The sequence below is a fragment of the Perognathus longimembris genome, chromosome 2 (genome assembly GCF_023159225.1).
Source record: "Perognathus longimembris pacificus isolate PPM17 chromosome 2, ASM2315922v1, whole genome shotgun sequence".
NCBI classification, from domain to species: domain Eukaryota; kingdom Metazoa; phylum Chordata; class Mammalia; order Rodentia; family Heteromyidae; genus Perognathus; species Perognathus longimembris.
In genome coordinates, this window is record NC_063162.1 from 111,339,508 (window position 1) to 111,358,499 (window position 18,992).

Below are 18,992 nucleotides of genomic sequence, written 5' to 3' on the forward strand. Positions count from 1 at the left end.
ATTTCTTGTTTCTCCAGATGTTTTAGTTTCATAGTGAGGTTATTCACCTGCTCTACTTCCATTCTTTTAATTTGAGTGCTGAGGGCAATGATCTTGCCCCTCAGTACTGCCTTAGCTGTATCCTGCAAGTTTCTTTGTGATGTATTTTCATTGTCGTTGTGGCTTATGAATTCGTTAATTTCATCCTTAATTTGGTCTGTGGCCCAAGTGTTAGATAACAGTGAGGGGTTTAACCTCCAAGTATTTGTATAGCCTCTGTGGTATCCTTTGTTATTGAGGGTTACCTTGATTCCACTGTGGTCAGATATAATACATGGGATGACGTCAATACTTTTGTATTTGCTGAGGTTCTTTGTGTGGGGTATGACATGGTCTACTTTGGAGTATGTTCCATGGGCTGCTGAGAAGAATGTGTATTGGGTCTCTGTAGGGTGAAAGACTCTGTACAGATCTATCAGATCCATTTGGGATATGGTGTTACTTAGGTCTTCAGCTCCCTTGCTAATCCTCTGGGTGTTGGATCTGTCTCTTGGAGAGAGTGGGGTATTAAAGTCTCCCACTATGATTGTGTTTGGGTCTATATTGTTCTGTAGTTCTGTGAGAATTTGCTTGACATATGTAGGGCCTCTTTTGTTTGGTGAGTATAAATTCATCACTGTGATGTCTTGATTCTGTATTTTTCCTTGTTTTAAAATGTAGTGCCCTTCTTTGTCTTTTTGAATTGATTATAATGAGAAGTCCAGCTTGTCTGAAATCAGGATGGCTACTCCTGCCGTTTTGGTAGGTGCGTTTGCTTGAAAGATCTTGTTCCATCCTTTCATTTGGAGCTTGTTTTTGTCCCTTGCTGTAAGATGGGTCTTTTTTTTTGCCAGTCCTGGGGCTTAGACTCAGGGCCTGAGCACTGTCCCTGGCTTCTTTTTGCTCAAGGCTAGACTCTGCCACTTGAGCCACAGCGCCACTTCTGGCCATTTTCTATATATGTGGTGCTGGGGAATTGAACCCAGGGCTTCTGTATAGGAGGCAAGCGCTCTTGCCACTAGGCCATATCCCCAGCCCAAGATGGGTCTTTTGAAGACAACAGATGGCAACTTTTTATTTACGGATCCACTCTGTCAGTCTGCTCATCTTTTTCAGAGAATTTATACCGTTTATATTCAAAGAGATCATGCATAAGAGTGTTTTTTTCCCTTCCATTTTCCTGTTAGGCTCTTTTTCCTCTCCTTTTTTTTTTTTTCTTGTCTTTAATGAGCTGCTCTTTCAGTTGGGCTCTGGCTATTGTAGTTTCTTTCTGTTTCTGTCTGGGGGTTCTGTAAGTTTTCTGTTGGGTGGGGTTCCCCTCTTAGAATTCACTATAAGGCTGTTTTTTTATTCACATACTCCTTTAGATCCTTTTGCTATGGAAAGTTCTGGTTTTTCCCTCGAAGGGAAATATACAATCAGATTACCTCCAAACGAAATGTATTAAAGATAAGATTGTTCATATTTTGTTAAAATATGGGAATTGCTGTGTATGATGGATTTTGATAGAAAGATAATGAATGTGTTCTTGAGTAATAAGTAGCAAGCAATAACATTTTTTGAGGCTCAAGTTCCCATGAAGGGTATGAATTTTCATGCTTATATGCATGCACTTTTCTAGAAATCATTTCTATTTCCTCATCCACATTGCTGTCTTACTAAAAGTCACAAGATAAATTGTTTACTTAAAATATAATCAGTAAAAGCTATTCACTTTTCTCATAAAACTTTTTTTTTCATTTCCTGACTCTTGGTGCTTTACCACTTGAGACTCTTCTAGCCTGGCTTTGTCCTGATTATTTTAGAGTTGGAGTCTCATGCCTAGGCTGGCTTTGAACTACAATCCTCCATATCTCAGACTCTTTAAGTAGCTAGGATTACATGCATGATCCATTGTTGACCAGCTATAAAACCTACCTTCTGAAGGCAATAACTGACTTCTCTATGAGCACTGGTCCTCTGATAAGAATAGCATATTTTAAAAAATATATGGCTATGTGTTTTTCCTCTTAAAATAGACACTGGAAGAAGAAATGGTAGTCCATAACAGAATGAAAATGTACTGTGGAAAATGACAAAAGCCCTTAAGGAATCACCAAGCATTTTTAGTAGGTACATGGAAATAATTTCTTTCCTATATTTGGAATTTCTTCCCAATATATGGACTAAGTCTATCTCACTTTTCTCATATTTATATGTGGATGAAAAATACAAACAAGCTCTATGACATTCAAACGTTTTTTTGTTAAAGTATGAGTTTGTTATTAAACACCAAACAATAATTACTCTTTACTCCTGATTGCTATACTTGGTTTTAAAAACAAGGAGTCTAGCCTTGGGGAGGAAAAAAAATGGTATTAATATAATAGACCTAGAGGGAGATTTTACCAATAATCCCATTCTACCTGACAGGTTACCAATTCAATGAGGTTCAGATGTTTCACTGGACTTCACAAACCAGTTTGTTTTTATTTATTTTATTTTATTTACTTATTTATTTATTTAATATTTTGGCACCCAAACAAGGACTTGAACCAGTTTTTTTGTTTTGTTTTGTTTTGTTTTTGGCCAGTCCTGGGCCTTGCACTCAGGGCCTGAGCACTGTCCCTGGCTTCTTCCCGCTCAAGGCTAGCACTCTGCCACTTGAGCCACAGCGCCACTTCTGGCCGTTTTCTGTATATGTGGTGCTGGGGAATCAAACCTAGGGCCTCGTGTATCCGAGGCAGGCACTCTTGCCACTAGGCTGTATCCCCAGCCCCTGAACCAGTTTGTTTTTAATGGTGAAGCTCAGCAATATGTGCTCATCAATGTGAAAGGCAGGCTAAGGGGCAGGTAATCCTTGTTCCTAGTCGAAATAACCATTTGCTTTAGAAAGAATTTCTTGAATTTCCTTTTTAATGTCATTTAATACAATTGTTTATTCAGTCTGAAAAAATACTCTGTTTGACCTGATGCTCTGCATTATTCCTCTTCACCCCAGAGAGGAAGGGAGTGGTCAATTATATTGAATCTAATAAATTTAGGATTCAGCAACACAGACTTCCTCAGGTTTTGAGTGCTATATGAAAAAGATCTCAAATCCTTGAAATCTTGAAGTTATTGCCAAAGATCCTGAACTGGGTGGAGCAGTCAGTTGAATTCATAAAAGTCCAAAGCTAAAAAAAATAAATGTCTATCCACATCCTTAAATAAGAACACTTAAGTGGAATGTGTGTGTGTGTGTGTGTGTGTGTGTGTGTGTGTATTTTGAACAAAAAAAAATAGGAAATCAAAGTTGTTAGGGACAAAAGTTCATGTGGTTAAAAGGAAAAGAAAATCAGCCTAATAGTCAATTGTAGTGTCCTCCAAACTAAGAATTCTTTAATAAAGAAAATTCACAGGGCCAGGCACTGGTGGCTTAGGTTTGTAATCCTAACTGTTCAGGAGGCTGAGATCTGAGGACCATGGTTCAAAGCTATCCTGAGTAGGAAAGCCTGTATGACTCATAACTCCAACTAAACATCAATAGTTCAGATGTTGGCCTGTGGTTCAAGTGGTAAAATGAATCCTTGAGTGGAAAAAAAGTGACAATGACAATATCTAGGCCCTGAGTTCAAACCCCAGTACTTGCACACACAGAAAAACAAACAAACAAAATACTATTTAACAAACTAACTATATAAATAAAATTAAAGGAAGGAAGGAGGGAGGAGAGAAGGAAGAAAGAGAGGTAGGGAGGAAAGAAAGAAGGAAAAGAAAAGGAATAAAAGCTTATATCAATAATGTATTCAGATGAAAACGCAGTGACCTTTTTCTGACATTTCAGAATAGTCAGTAAAAGTCTTTGCCCTGCACACTCTTCTGTATGTCCAGAGACAAAGTTTGAATATTTCCCCTCATATGTGAAAGTTAGATTTAAATTATAAATGTATAAGTGAACATATTGATTACTATAAAAGTATACACAAATGTATCCGTTGAGATATTGTAGATTCAAGGGAGATCTCAAACAGTATAATACCAGAAAGGCAAAAATCAAAGTTCAGCAGTATAAAACACCAAGAAGTGGGTATTCAAAAGGGGTGGGGTCAAGGGGAAAGGGGTGGGCAAATTAATAGGAAAAGAGAGGGCGAATGCAGTGAAAATCCAATATATATCCCACAAAATTAAGTAGAGTGGGGGAAGAGCAGGGATGGGTGCTAAGGTTGAAAGGGGAGACATTGATCACAATGCATTGCACTCATAAATTGCTTTGCTAAATAGCAGCTCCTTTAGATAAGTAAAACAAAACAATAGGTACTACCTATATCAGCAAGGCTATTAGATGAGCCTCCAGTAGTGTATTTTCTGCAATCTGTGTAAGTAGTCTTCACATCTGTCAAATCCATTCCATGCTCACTTTCCTCCTAAGTTCAGTTATTTTCATTCCACCCCTAATTTTCCAGACCTTTTCTTTTTTTTTTTTTTCCACAGACTTAGAATTCTGACATCTCTATATGGAGTTACTTCAAAGTTTCTCCCCACATTTCCACAAATGTTTTGGTTTCCAAACCATTGCCAGCAAAATACCTGCTCTCATTCTGGGTCAAGAATTGAAGAAAGGGAGCTCACTTTGTTCATTCCAAAATAAAAATTACTTTCTATTGTTGTGGTCCATGGAGTCTCCTCAACCTACTGGATCTGTGTTTGCTTCTCCCAGCTTTTGGTCAGAGACAAGACATAGATTCACTCTTGGGAAAATTAGTTCATCTAACATGGTTCTGCTTGTGCTCCAACACATTTTTCTGAAGCTTGAGATCATATGAAAAGATTTTGGTTATCAAGATAGCTCACCTCCACCTACACAAAAATTCCAGTTATACTGTGTATGTACACTTAGACTACACATAGACACTTACTCAAGCAGTGAGAGAGATTATCAGTCCAATTTAAGCTCCTCCCAAGAAAGATTACTGAAAAATTACAGGGAAGCTCATTATCACTGTGATTTCCTAGGTGAAATATTGAGATCTAACTTTTCCTTCCAGTAAATACAAGTGTACATCAGAAAGAACAACAACAACAAAAAAACAAAAGAAACAAAATTCTTTTGCAGCTATCCATTAGTTCTAAGAAAAATTTCTAGTCAATCATAAATCAGATGGTATCACTTAAGTAGACATAAGTCAGAAAACAAAGCCTATTGTATCCCCAGACCTATGTCCTTGCCAGAATAGGATGTGGAGTAAAATCAGAGGAATTTTATGTGGCCACATTATCTAAACCCAAGCTTTAAATCACAGGTTTGTTCTTACTTGGCTAACTTTCAATAATTGATGCTTTATGTATGTAAAATTTATAATTTATGAGTCCTTATACATTCAATAATGAATTATTTATCATTTATAAAAGCATTGTTATGATTGATTTTTTATTTGTCTATATAAAGCTCAGGGTATATTAGTACTTTTCTGAAAAATGATGTTGAAATAAACTTCCTCAGAAATCACTGAGAAAATAATTTTGAATAAAAAAAATTCTGCTTGACAATTGTTTTCTTACCTCTCTTTAGAATATTTAGAATTTGCCCCTTTCTCAAATTTATTTTGTTCTATTAGTCTTTCTATGTTGTCTACAGGACCTCAAATTCATGATTCCCCTGCCTTGACCTCCTGAGAAAAAGAATTGAAGGCATCATGAACTATCAGATTCATCTCTCTTTATAGTTCATATTTCAATGAATGTTTCAAGTCAAAACCTTAAGCCACAATTAATGAGTATATAGGGATGGGGATAGAGCTCAAGTAGTAGATTACTACCTAAATAGCACTAGATCTTTGGCTCAATCATAATTACTACAAATTCAAAACTAAAAATGAAAAGAGTTCCTCCAAAAACAATGCAAACAAGGAAACAATAAAATAAACATGAGGATTTATTACATTAGGCATGGTGGTACACACCTAAAATTCTAGGGCTCAGGAGGCTGAAGCAGGAAAGTATAGAGTTGAAAGCCAGTCTGAGCTACAAAGCATGACCCTGTGTCCAATAATAATAACAATAATTAGCAGTGATTATGTTAAAGGACATATGTGAAACTTTGGTCACAGTTGAGAAGTTTCATGCCATCTGTGTCCCAAGCCTTTGAATGTGTCTTTGATTTTTCCTGGAATTTGTTCAAATCATGTCTTCACACTTGCTATTATGAAATTTAAAAAATATTCCACATATATAATTCTTTGATTTATCATGCTGGGCATTTCCTTGTGACATTTGATCTGAAATTTCCACAGATTTGGGGAAAAATCTGATTGTTTTTTCATCAGACTAAGCAGATGCTAATCATCTGTAAGACTTTGCTCTAGTTTTTCTCCAGAGGAAGATCCTCTCTCTAATCACTGTTCTAATGAGCATAAACCCAATACAGGTTCTCAGCTGATTTTCATATATCCAAAGGGGACATTAAGAAATACCATCATAGAATAATGTTCTCCATTTCATACTGTATAAATAATGATATGGTATTTCTTATTTATACTTTATTTCCTAAACATTATTTATGCTTTATAAATGGTCAGTTTTCTGTGGATGTCTTCAAGACTGATAGCTAAAATTCGAAGTCCCAGTTCAGCATTTCCAAATTGTCTTCTACGTGCTGTCAGATTTTCCTCTGACCATCTCTACTCTTCTGACATCAAGGACTTCTGTTTATAACCCAGTCACAGACTCATCATTTCAGAAATATTTTTATTCCTTTTCCTTCTTTTCTTCCATTTATATAATTATTCCATTCAAAACTTAATGTAAAATCATTTAAATATAAATTTCTAATCTTGCTTGTCAAATACTTATTCATATTTCTAGCTCATCTATATTCACATTATTCCCTGTTGGAATTACTTTTACAGCTCCTAATTGCCTTGTTCTAGCCACCCCCAAACAATATCAACCACATGATGCATGCTGCCTCACCCATTTTATCCAAAATCCCAAACTACATCATTTTTATGATCAAAACCCTACATTACCAATATACACTTCATTCAAGACATGTTAAGCTCTTCCTCAAATGCTCAATTTCATACCTATTTTTTCTAAATTTACTTAATATTTGTTTATTTTTATATGATGGCATTCATCTGTTTGCAGTTATTTTGTATATTATCCTTAAAAATACTAGAAGTCTTGTTGGCACGAGTGATGTCTATTTTAATGCTTTATCCTGGCACCAAGTTCTTACATATAAGAAGTCTAATCAAAACTTAATGATTTTCAGCCTTATGTTTGTTTACCTCATTCCATCTATCTTCCATCTAAGTCAAGATTTATTGCAGACTTATTAATAATTTAGGGACATTAATGTGCCATCTGGAGACCCAACTGTGGCTCTAATGCATTGCAGTTGCAGGGGTTTTTGCTGTGATCTCTGACTGCTCATGTTTACCAAATTATTCTCCATCCCTTCATTATCTCACTGTCTCATGTATTTAAAATTTTCCAGGTCCTAAGTACAAAATTTATGTATTAAATAGGCATCTCCATGAATTCCAACTTAAATATGCATTTATATTTGTCTAATTTTAATTTGATACCTACTATCTTAAAAAGAAAAAAAAACAGAAAAAATTGTCCTTGGTCTTCCCTAAAACTTACCCATTTCAGTCTTTCTTATTTAAATTAATAACTCCATTATTACACAAAAACAATTAGAGTTATGTATCTGATCTCTCTCTCTTTCTCTCTCTTTTTCTCTATCAGAATATCATAATGACTTTACTTTTACATCCTCTTCTATTTCCACTGCTACTACTCTGGCCCACAGAACGTCATTTCTTCCCTAGATTATGACAAAGTCTCTATTATGGCTCTTTCTTTTTCTATTGGCCTCCCTTCCAGTGCATTGATAACAACCAAATCAGTCATCCTATAATGTATCTATCTGACTCTGCTGAATATTCTTCAGTCTCTATCAGTCATATTAAGTGTTAATATTTGAACTGTGGTGCACTGTTTTCTTCTGGTTTAATAAATCTTCTTCTTCCTCCCTGTTGTATAGACATATTCCAAACTCTACTACTCCTCAGCTTTGATTCTTGGTTTATTTTTTCTCCCTAGCTCTTATGATTTTCTACATGACCAAATTATTAGCTTATATGTGGTTTGGTCTTCCCTATAAAGATATAAACTTCATGGCAAGAATCATTATCTCTGTGGGTTGATATATCTACTAGTCCAGAACAATATAACAAATATAGCAGACATGCAGGCACTAGTGTTACTAATATTGACAATTAAGTATTACATACATGGTCAAAATATCTCTGAACTCAACTAAGTGAAAACATGTCTGGGAAAACACATGAGTCTAGGCAAATATAGTACATTCTTTCAAATCATTCATCAATAACTTACTTTGTAGGCAAAAACACTTTGCAGTAATTTTTACTTAGAGGGATTGACTTAGATTAGGCTATCTTTTCAATTGATTTGACAATAAAAGTGGCATTTCCGATTGCATCAGAGTCTAAACTCCTGAGTGATTTTTATGGTGCATTTTAGCCCATGAAAAAGGTTAGCATCACTCAAACACAAAACTTTACTCATGGTCAGCAGTAGTTGTGCTAAGTGTAATGGTTATGGACCATACTAAATACTAAAGGAGCACAGCAGTTAAAAAAATCTCTAGGCAGTGTTCTCAATCAATTCATAATTTTTGAACAGTTCTTGCCAGAGGGAAGCTAACACTGACAGAAAACATTTGGGGAGGACCCAGGGACAATTTTACAATGCACTGTACATATAAATTGTAGTATTCTGTTTACATGTTTAAAAAAAATACAAAACCTTTGGTCTGGGAGTTATCCTCAGTAACTAGCAAGACAGTGGATATCATAAAACACAATAAACACATTACTAAATATTTACTATATCTAGCATGACTTTAAGTGCTCTACATGTATTAATTTCATTTTATAATAAATTATTAGTATTAAATGTGACAGTCATATTACTGATTTAGTATCTTATAAATAAGAAAAATATAACCCAGAAAATAAGCATCCAACTATTCCACGAGTAATAACAACAATAAACACATAGGCAGTTGGGTCTCAGAACCTGCTCTGTTCATTACTGTATCATACTGGATTAAGATAACAGATTGTTCAGTTTAGAAAAAACAAATTGAACAAGTTTGAAAGTAGTATTGCCAGGATATTTCCAGTTAGGATATGTTTTGCATTTCATAAGTAAATGATTTTTCAATACAGAAAACATGTAGAATTTGGCCATTTATTTCTTGAAAAATTTACATAAAAGGAATCATAATACTAAATATTTGGTGCTTATTTATGAAAGTAGAACTTTTCTGATCAGTGCAAAACACAATCAAATCTTGGGAGAATTAAAGCTATCACTTTGAGGGTGAACAATATGATTCTTATTCTAGAAAATTATTGAAAGGAATACATTGACAAAAAAGTAATGATAAAATCCTGTGTATTTTTGTATTGTGATATGTGTGTTATTAAATATGTTATGTTTCCGTCATAGACACCATGAAGAGAGAGGACTATGGACCTTGAACTAGACAAATGTAGGTTGATTCCTAGTTCTGGTAGATTCTTACTTTGGGGTAAGTCATTCAGAAAATGATCACCTTTAGAAAGTTATACTGCCAAGAATTTAATTATTATCCTTCTACACGGCCTGATTCAGTTTAGTAAAGGTAAAATAGATGATATTTTGGAGTTCTTAGAAAGAAGATGAGTAAATACAAGCACTATGGCACTGAACCCTGTTTTCAAAGCAGTTGGAAGGATGAGTAGACAGAAATGGCAAGGGCCATACAATTGTGCTAATTGTGCTAAGTGATTGCTCTTTTTTTTTTTTTTTTTTCAGAAAAAAACAAATTACTGGTAGCAGCCATATGGAATTACTATCGCTATGCATGTGGGTACTGAGGGCTAACGATGTCTAGAACGCCTACCCTGTATTTAATTTTCACGTTTTATTACTTTTCTAGCCTTTGAGATGTACATAAACTAAAACATTTGCAAGAATATAAATTTTGACTTGTATTCTAAATACCAGAAGAATCAAAAGAATAGAGTTTATTGATTCATCCAATCTCCTTCCATAGAAAAAGAGGCTTTGAGGAATGAGAATCTTTAGATAAATAAATAAACATTCTTAATCTTTATAGGACAGCAAAATAAAAAGCAGACACTAATACAAGATGTTTTTTGTTTGTTTGTTCATTTTAAGAAACTCCTATATGGGGCTCGGAATATGGCCTAGTGGTAGAGTGCTTGCCTCGCACACATGAAGCCCTGGGTATGATTCCTCAGTGAGAAAAAGAGGGAGGGGGTGGGGGTGGGGGAGGGAGAGAGAGAGAGAGAGAGAGAGAGGGAGAGAGAGAGAGGGTAAAGAGGGGGAGGGGGAGAGAGAAAGGGGAGAGGGGGAGAGAGAAGGAGAGGGGGGAGAAAGGGGGAGAAGGAGAGAGGTGGGAGAGGGGGAGAGAGGGGGAGAGGGAGAGAGAAGGGGAGAGGGAGAGAGGGGGGAGAGGGAGAGAGAGGGGGGAGAGGGAGAGAGAGGGGGAAGAGGGAGAGAGAGGGGGGAGAGGGAGAGAGAAGGAGGGGGGAGAGGGAAGGAAGGGGGGAGGGAGGCAGGAGAGGGAGGGGCGGGGGGAAGGGGGGAGAGAGAGAGAGAGAGAGAGAGAGAGAGAGAGAGAGAGAGAGAGAGCGCAAAAGGAAGCCAGGGACCCTGCTCAGGCCCCAAGAATGGCAAAAATAAATAAATAAATAAGTTCATTAATTAATTAAAATTAAAATAAGAACCTACTATATTTAAATTGCTATTTAGATTCCCTCAACTTTTAGGTTTTAACTTAGAGGATAATTGTCTCAGTTCTATCCTCCACCCCCACCCCCACCCCACCCTCACCGACCTCGCCACATAGATGTAACAACAGGCTTCAAATGTGCAAGACTCAGTAAAGTTCTTTTGGACACCCAGTAATCTTAAAGGTACATGTCGTTCCCTTTATGGTACGTAAGTGCCTCTGGGATGAACTCCTTTATCTATACTCCAAGAGACAGGATTAGGAGCCCAGGCTCTGTGTGGGTTGGCGCGGATCGGGGAGGTTAGCTGTGAAGTAACTGTGACCTCCTCAATTTGCTCTACATCTCAGTAGTTTAACTCCTCACATATAGGAAGAGAATGACAATTCTCACCTCAAAAGGTCATGATGAGAATGAGCTCAATTTCCAAACACTGCTTCTATCAATGCTTTGTTCATAATGAAATCTCAGTGACTATACTGTATTGAACCCACTTATTTGTAAACAATATTGTTTTATTCGTTGTCTACACTCATCAAGGATTTGTAACTTTACATTAAATAAATCTGGTATCTTTCTTTAATGCCTTTGTTTTAAGTGTTTTTATCCTTATTCTTTTTTATTACTAAGATTCTAATAATTGATTCTAATATATTTCTTTCTTTATCTCTCTTCGTTTTCTTTTTTTCGTGGTGATATGGAAGTTTGAACTCAGGATCTCATGCTTGATAGACAGGTGCTCTGTTACTCATACCACACATGCATGACAGATTAAACATTTTTCTTGATTTTAGCCTTGGGAATATTTTGCAATTTTCACTGTATAGTGGATTTTTGTTTCTAATTTTGCTGACATCTAGTTTAAATATTTTTATGGTGACTGTTCTTCATTGTCCTAGGAATCTTTGCTTACTATAGGCTTATAAAGATAGTATCTCATGTCTTATTGTAGACACTTTAGAATTGTGGCTTTTATTTAAAAGGGCATTTCATTTTAACATTTCCATTCATGGATATAATTCATTCCAATGACCTCATATTCTTTATCATTCATGCTTACTCCCTCCCTTCTCTTATTCTTTAAATAATTTAACAGGTTATCTCTTCATACATGCATATAAAGTACTTTGATCATAATCACTCACAGTTGCCTTATCTGTTCTCCCCCTACCTCTCTAGCTGACCCCCCCAAACAGGAACTATTTTATTTTAAATTATTAATTTACCATATATTAATTATACAAGGGAATTTCATCAAGATATTTCTCCACTTGCATATATTATAGGTTATAACAAACTTTTCTATTGCTCTTTTTCCACTTCTCACCATTCTATTGATCAAGTTTTCTGTGAGCTATCCTATACATAGATATAGTGTTTCAATATTATTCACTCCCCACCATCATAAAAATAAAAGATCAGTAAAAGTTAATTGAAATTTACAAAAATTAAGTACAACAATAAGGAACTGAGCTTTTTATTGTAGATATTTTATCATTTGATGCAAACACTGCATACATTTAAGTCAATATAAATTTCTAAAGGAAACAAAACTAAAAACGAAGTCTCAGAAATATCATTATACATGAAAATATTTATATACTTACCTTTGTATGATAGCTTGAGCCGTGGAATATTTTGCTTAGAAGTTCCAGTGACAGGAAGAAACAGCATTGTCATGCTTAGCATCATTAAAACAGGAAAAATGTGACATTCTTGACACTGTGCCTTGGGTCTCTTATCTTTATTAGCATTCATGATGGAAATAATGTCCTCTTTCAAATGATGTCAATATATCTGAAAAGGTTTAAAAATAATTAAAATTACAAATTTTGAGGATTTTTTCTGGATATACTACGGACTTCAGAAGATACATAGATTTTTTATTAATAATTTCTTATGTATTTTACTCTTGCAGAATTGTCCTAATCCAAATAAGTCATGATTGTGAAATAAAATTCGGAACCATCTTTATTCAGATAGACAAATGAGCACAGTTCTACAAATCCAACTATATAAATGACTAATAAACATCTCTCTTGTTGTGTTAAAGTTATTTGTTAAAGTTATTTTCAATTTTTTGATGCAACTATCTGAAGCATCATCCATTCCTATGACTTTATAGATTTTTTGGCCAGGTAGAAGCACTAGAATACTCTTTGTGCATCATGTCATTCCCAAAGAACAAAATCCTCAAACAAAATCACACAAAACAGTCTCTCTTGAAATGGATGTATTCTTTCACTTCTAACTTGAAAATCCACCTAAATTAATGAAGCTAGATAAGATTAGGATTAAAGCCATCTATATAGGTGGTCGGCCTGGACCAAAATGAGCTTATCATGAATAAACTCAAAAAGTGTAGCCATTAACCAGCAGTGCTGAGGATAATTTTTCTAACGTGTTTTTCACAGCCTAAATTATTTAAGACTAATGATAGCTACAAAGATTAGGTAATTCTTATCTAATTTTACAGGTGAGAAAATTGAAGTACAGAAGGATTATATCTGTCTATTTCTAGTATGGTATTAGTGCTTGAAGTCAGAGCCTGGCACTCTCCCTTTGCTTTTTCTGCTCAAATTTATCAGTCAACCACTTGGCCCACACCTTCCCTTCTTTAACATTTGTTGTTGTTGTTTTTTTGAAGTCACATGCAAAGAGATGAAACAACCCAGGGCTTTATAAAGAAAGAGTCTGCCTTTTTTTACACCTAAATTTAGGGTGCTTTTCATTATGGAGTCTATAATTTTTCTTCCTTCTTCACTAACACACTGTCTTTCAAGGAAGGAGTTTACTTTTAGCCAATACTGTCTTTGTTGGATGCCAGGGAGGATTTTGTATCACTTCTTTGTGGTCACTTCTCTGCTTGGGGTGTGTGTGTGTGTGTGTGTGTGTGTGTGTGTGTGTGTGTGTGTGTGTGTACTATATATACAGACTTGGGCGTATATGATATATACAGTCTTATCATTTACTACCACTATAGCTAATACTCAACTCTTTATTAAGTTGAAGGAATGGCTGACTATAAACAAATAAGCTGCAAAAAATGAGATGTTTACAGAATACTAGTATGATAGCTTTAAAGTGTACTATGTATATTTAAGCAAGAGGTGAATAATTTTATACACTGAAGAGAAAGAGTAGAATGCAGCAGCAGAGAGTTCTACAGTGATAATCTGGTTGAGGGTTGCAAAGAATACAGCTGACAACATTATAGATTTGATCCGATGACAAGAGGAGAAAGGGGAGAAAGTGCATCATCAACCAATGGAGAACTCAGCAGAGGAACTTAAACTAACTCTTAAATCTTTCTCTTGCCACTTTGGGTACCTAATATATTATGACTCAAAACAAAGCATCACTTTCACTGCCCTTGGTGTTCAATCATGTTTGGCTCCACTCTCTCCTAGGATATCTCTCAGCAATTTTCTTCACCCTTTACTATTCTCTAAGGGTGATTGTGATTAGAAACCTGTCCTACAAATGCAGTAGACCCACCCACAACTCCCACATATAAGCAAGTATCTTTCCTCCTAACTATGCATACACTTTGAAACTAGGAAAAGATAAATTGAATGCCCAGGTAGAGGTAATGTTAAATTGAATAGCCTCATCTCTTATTAGGTTTAGTTTTTCTGAGCTTCTGGAGTTAGGAAATTTTGCTTTTTCCCTCATGTTCTGTAATAATGCATGCAATGTGAATGCATGTTTGTGTACATAGGCAAAAGAGAAGGAACTTTCCACGTGTGAATTTTATTAGCAATAGTAACCTCAGTATAAGACATTTCCTGGAAATTAATGGCTAGTTGAAGTTAATGGCCCTTAGCTATGTATTAAGATATCTACTCCTCCAACTGGTCATTAATCGCTAAGACATGCCCTGTGCCTCCAACATTGTAAGTTAAAATGATTGATGCTTTGGTTTTCAATGAACAGTAGTTATACTGTTCCTTGTGCCCCAACTCATTAATATTGTTAAATAAGTTAAAAATCAAAGCACTGCTCTCCTTACTACTAAGACCCTCTGATACGTGCCTACATGTGCTGAGATATATACTAAGGTGGGGGGGGAGAATAAAATAGAACAAAAATATCCAAACTGTTATAACTAAATACATCTACTAAAGCAGGTATTTTCTCTACAGTTTAGTGCTCCCAATTCTTTATTATTCTTTCCAACAGTTTTTTTAAGTAAATGATTAATTTTGCAGTTGAGGTAATTTATGGGTTAAATCTTTCCAAACCTCTCTACTGATACATTGGTATTTTGTTATTGTGTGTGTGTGTGTTTGTGTGTTGTGTGAACATACACATACATAATTCCTGCATCTGGGAGGAATTATGAAGAGAAGTAGGTGTGATTTAGCCAAAGTGGGTGTACATAGTGAAATGCATAGGTTAGACTGCATGCTACTGTCTGTAACAAGTTCAGCCTGGAGCCAATTAACTACATATAATCTATTCCAGATGTTCACTGAGACAAATAGCACTCTTGGGGATCTTCAGATGTGGAGCCAATAGGGAGTGTTCTGATTATGAGATTTTTACAAACTGTTCCACTAAATCAGAGATCCAATGTACACTCTAACACTAAAGAAGGCCTTGTGCCATTTCCCTATGGGACATAGAGTCCAGAAGTTATTATGTAGATGATAACTTATCAAGAAATTTATTTGAGGAGCGAGATATATAAAATTTTATACATGATTTCATTATTGTGCCTTATTTATTTATAACAATTTCTTCTAGAAGCCATTAAGGTATAGACATGTAACAATAGTGTGGAAAAATGGTTTCTGCATATGGAGTAGTAGTAAAAATGTACTGTAAGTATCTTCCCATATGAAAACCCAGAATGACTAGATTTGAAATTTGTTCTGAGTTGCATCTGTGTGTGTGTGTGTGTGTGTGTGTGTGTGTGTGTGTGTGTAGACTGAGGGAGACAGAAAAAGGATGACTGCTATATTAACCATCAATGCAATATCTGAACATATTAATTTTGCTTAATGACAACTTACAATATTCAATCTTCATTCTTTTAGATTGTTTCTGGTAAGGTACATGGACAGTCAATTATTGGTAATATCACTTCCTGACATGACTGTAAATGTCAAACTGAACAGCAATTGTAGAAGAAACTTGAATTCCAAGGAAACAATATAATCCAGAAAAATAAATGAGAAGTTTATGGTTGCAAGAGACTATTATATACTAACATTTTCAAACCAAAGAACAAAAATGTCAAAGCATCAGGCAAGTGATATGGAAGAAGATCAAATGGAATTGAGTTTGGGATGAGAGAATTTTCATTTAAATTAATTTATGTATCATTATACCTGATTCATTCTACATCTTGTTTTCAAATGTACATAATATCTTACTACTATAGTAGAGTCAGGGATATGAAATTATTGATGTAGTGTATAACATTGTCAGTAATGAGCAGGATTTATAAGGCAGCAATATTTTCTTGAATAATTTATCTGCATAGAGGCTTCACTGATGTCAAGCCTCATAGATAGTTGTAGGTGGTTGAGCGGTTCATTTACATTTGATTAAAAGCTTAATGTACTTGCTAACATGTTTTTAATAGCCCATGCTACTTCCCTACACCAAATGTATAAACCTCATCAGTAATCAGTCATAAGTGTGAACTAATCTATTTAAAGAAAATTTGTTTTAAAATGTAGTATACAATGGTTTGAATATTACGTTTGCATTTCTAAAATATACTGAAATACAGTGTTACATAAATGTATGCTCACTAATGCACCACTCTTGCTTATCACTTGGGTTTTCATTTCTATAGCCATACAATTATAGCTACAACAAATTCTTCAGGCTCTTAGTCCTTTACTAAATAAGATAGAATAAAACTGAAATTTTCTACTATACATGTATGAATTCTTATATTTAATATTGTGGGTTATATTTTCTCCTGAATATATCCACAACAGAAAAATCATTGTTTAATTTGTAAGGTAGTAGAAAGATGATCAAGTGCTTGGAGATCTAAATTGCTCACACAACAAATTTACAATTGTAACACAATAAACTATTTCATTGATATAATCTTCATCCTAAATCTCATATCAATTTGCTTTTCAGAGGAGTGCAGAGTCATCAACTAGTAGTATCAGAAAAGGCATCAACAACTCAAACATATTTATTATAATCATAGCATTATTATTATATGCTTATTACTGAAAAATCCTTATTACTCAAGTTTAAATAATTTATATATTTTAGAAAAGTAATTACTATCAACACTAAGTAATCTTTTGACAAACATCCCCTAATTATAATTCATTTTCTTCTTGAAATTTAGTTATCAATTTAGATGATGCTATATGTCCAATGTTTTCCTAGACTTTGTAATATTGGTCTAATAGTTCTGCTAACAAATTTGGATCTTGTTTTTTTATTTTGTTGTTTTTAAGTAGTTGTAAAAAAGAGTTGCCATCTAACAAAGCAGCTTAGGAATAAAATGCGTTTTGGTTAACGTCACCCCTTTAAACATTCTCACTCATATCTCCTATCCCATCCCTTCTCTTGCTTGCATTGAATTGTTGACTGCCTTTCCCCGCTCCTTCTCCTCATCCATCTACCCTTCTTACCTTGACTCCACCTAAGTCTTTCAATTACCTGCTTCTGGGTGTTTATTTTGTTGACCTTTGACTTTGTTTTCCAAGGAATCACACTATTTGAGTTCTCCCTTGAATCTTAAAAAGATACAGATTCCTCATAACAAATTGTACAGAACATTTGGGTACAAACTAATTTAGTATCTCTGTGACCCCTGGAGCAGTAAAAGTATTTGAGCACTTGCAAACTTGTTTCTTCACACAAAATAGGCAGTTTATTGTATTTGAAAATATTGTCACATGCTTACTTTAGCAACACTTCCTATAGGGTTGGAATAATGCAAGCATGAATAAGAAAGAAACAAAGAGCTGCCCCCAACACAACAAATTAATGTGTAAAACTGAAAATGTACTGTCCCATTCTTGATAGTTGTAGTTCTAGGTTTTATAATTTTAACACATATTTTATATTTTTCTATTAAAGTCTATTTTAATTTTCTCATGCCAGAGAGGAATAATGAAAATATTTTTATTATTAAATGCATTTCTTTTTTTTTTTCTTTTGGCCAGTTCTGGGCCTTGGACTCAGGGCCTGAGCACTGTCCCTGGCTTCTTCCCGCTCAAGGCTAGCACTCTGCCACTTGAGCCACAGCGCCGCTTCTAGCCGTTTTCTGTATATGTGGTGCTGGGGAATCGAACCTAGGGCCTCGTGTATCCGAGGCAGGCACTCTTGCCACTAGGCTATATCCCCAGCCCTAGATGCATTTCTTTCTTGACTTTCAAAACAGGGATTTCATCCTGTCCTCAAAATAAATATGCAAAGGCTATTATTTGGTAGCTTTAAAAAGAACATTTACATAAGAGTACAGGAAATAATATTTAAGTATGTTCCTACAGTAAGTCTAAATTATATCAAGTTTAAAATAAACTTTATCAAACTACTAGAAACTAGGAAATTGTGAAGTGATTTAACCATATATCTGAGACAATTATGAAGATTCTTTTTAACATTCTGAATGTAAACCAAGAAATGCCATCAAGTCTGTCATGAATGCAATGTTTAATAGCAAATTTCTTCATCCAGAGAAACAGCACACAGCAAGAAAAATGTGATAAATTTCATTCACATAATTTACCAGGAATATGTATACTTTTCTGACCAAAACACAGTGTAGTGAATCCCATTAGTTTTAATTTTGGAGGAAGGAATATGTTAGGTACACTAGCACTGATTCTGTTTTCACTATCTCATGAACTATTCTGAAGACATAAACATTTGTAGAAATCAAAATGTTCCTTGTAGACAAGAAATATAATTAATAATTTACTTCATAAACTTAACCCTGTCTTATAATAAAATATAGACAATGTGATCCGCCTAGTTATGAAATGGTAACTCTGATGTAATTTATACATACTTCAGAATATTATGCTGTACCTAATGAGCACATACAATATTATCTGTCACTTATAAAACAGGCAGCAGGCAAAAGGTAATTTAGAGAAATACAGGGATTTCAAGAACCATGGCTCCATTTCAGAATTTCATTTCATATGTGCCCTACAAGGCAATGAATGAGCTGAATTTAAA

At 34.9% G+C, this 18,992-nt stretch overlaps 1 protein-coding gene across 3 annotated transcripts in view; it reads right to left on the reverse strand.

Annotated features, from left to right (window-relative positions):
- Sema3d (semaphorin 3D) overlaps positions 1-18,992 on the reverse strand; it is a 172,759-nt gene that overhangs the window by 109,289 nt on the left and 44,478 nt on the right. For 2 of the 3 annotated variants that reach the window (XR_007210077.1, XM_048339924.1), the window contains exon 2: positions 12,425-12,614. Coding sequence is in view for 2 of the 3 variants with exons in the window: in XM_048339924.1 (XP_048195881.1) it covers positions 12,425-12,575 (151 nt within the window). In the remaining variant the exon portion in view is untranslated. Of the gene's footprint in view, positions 1-12,424; positions 12,615-16,582; positions 16,604-18,992 lie in introns of those variants that run through there. The other variant, XM_048339925.1, reaches the window with a different exon arrangement.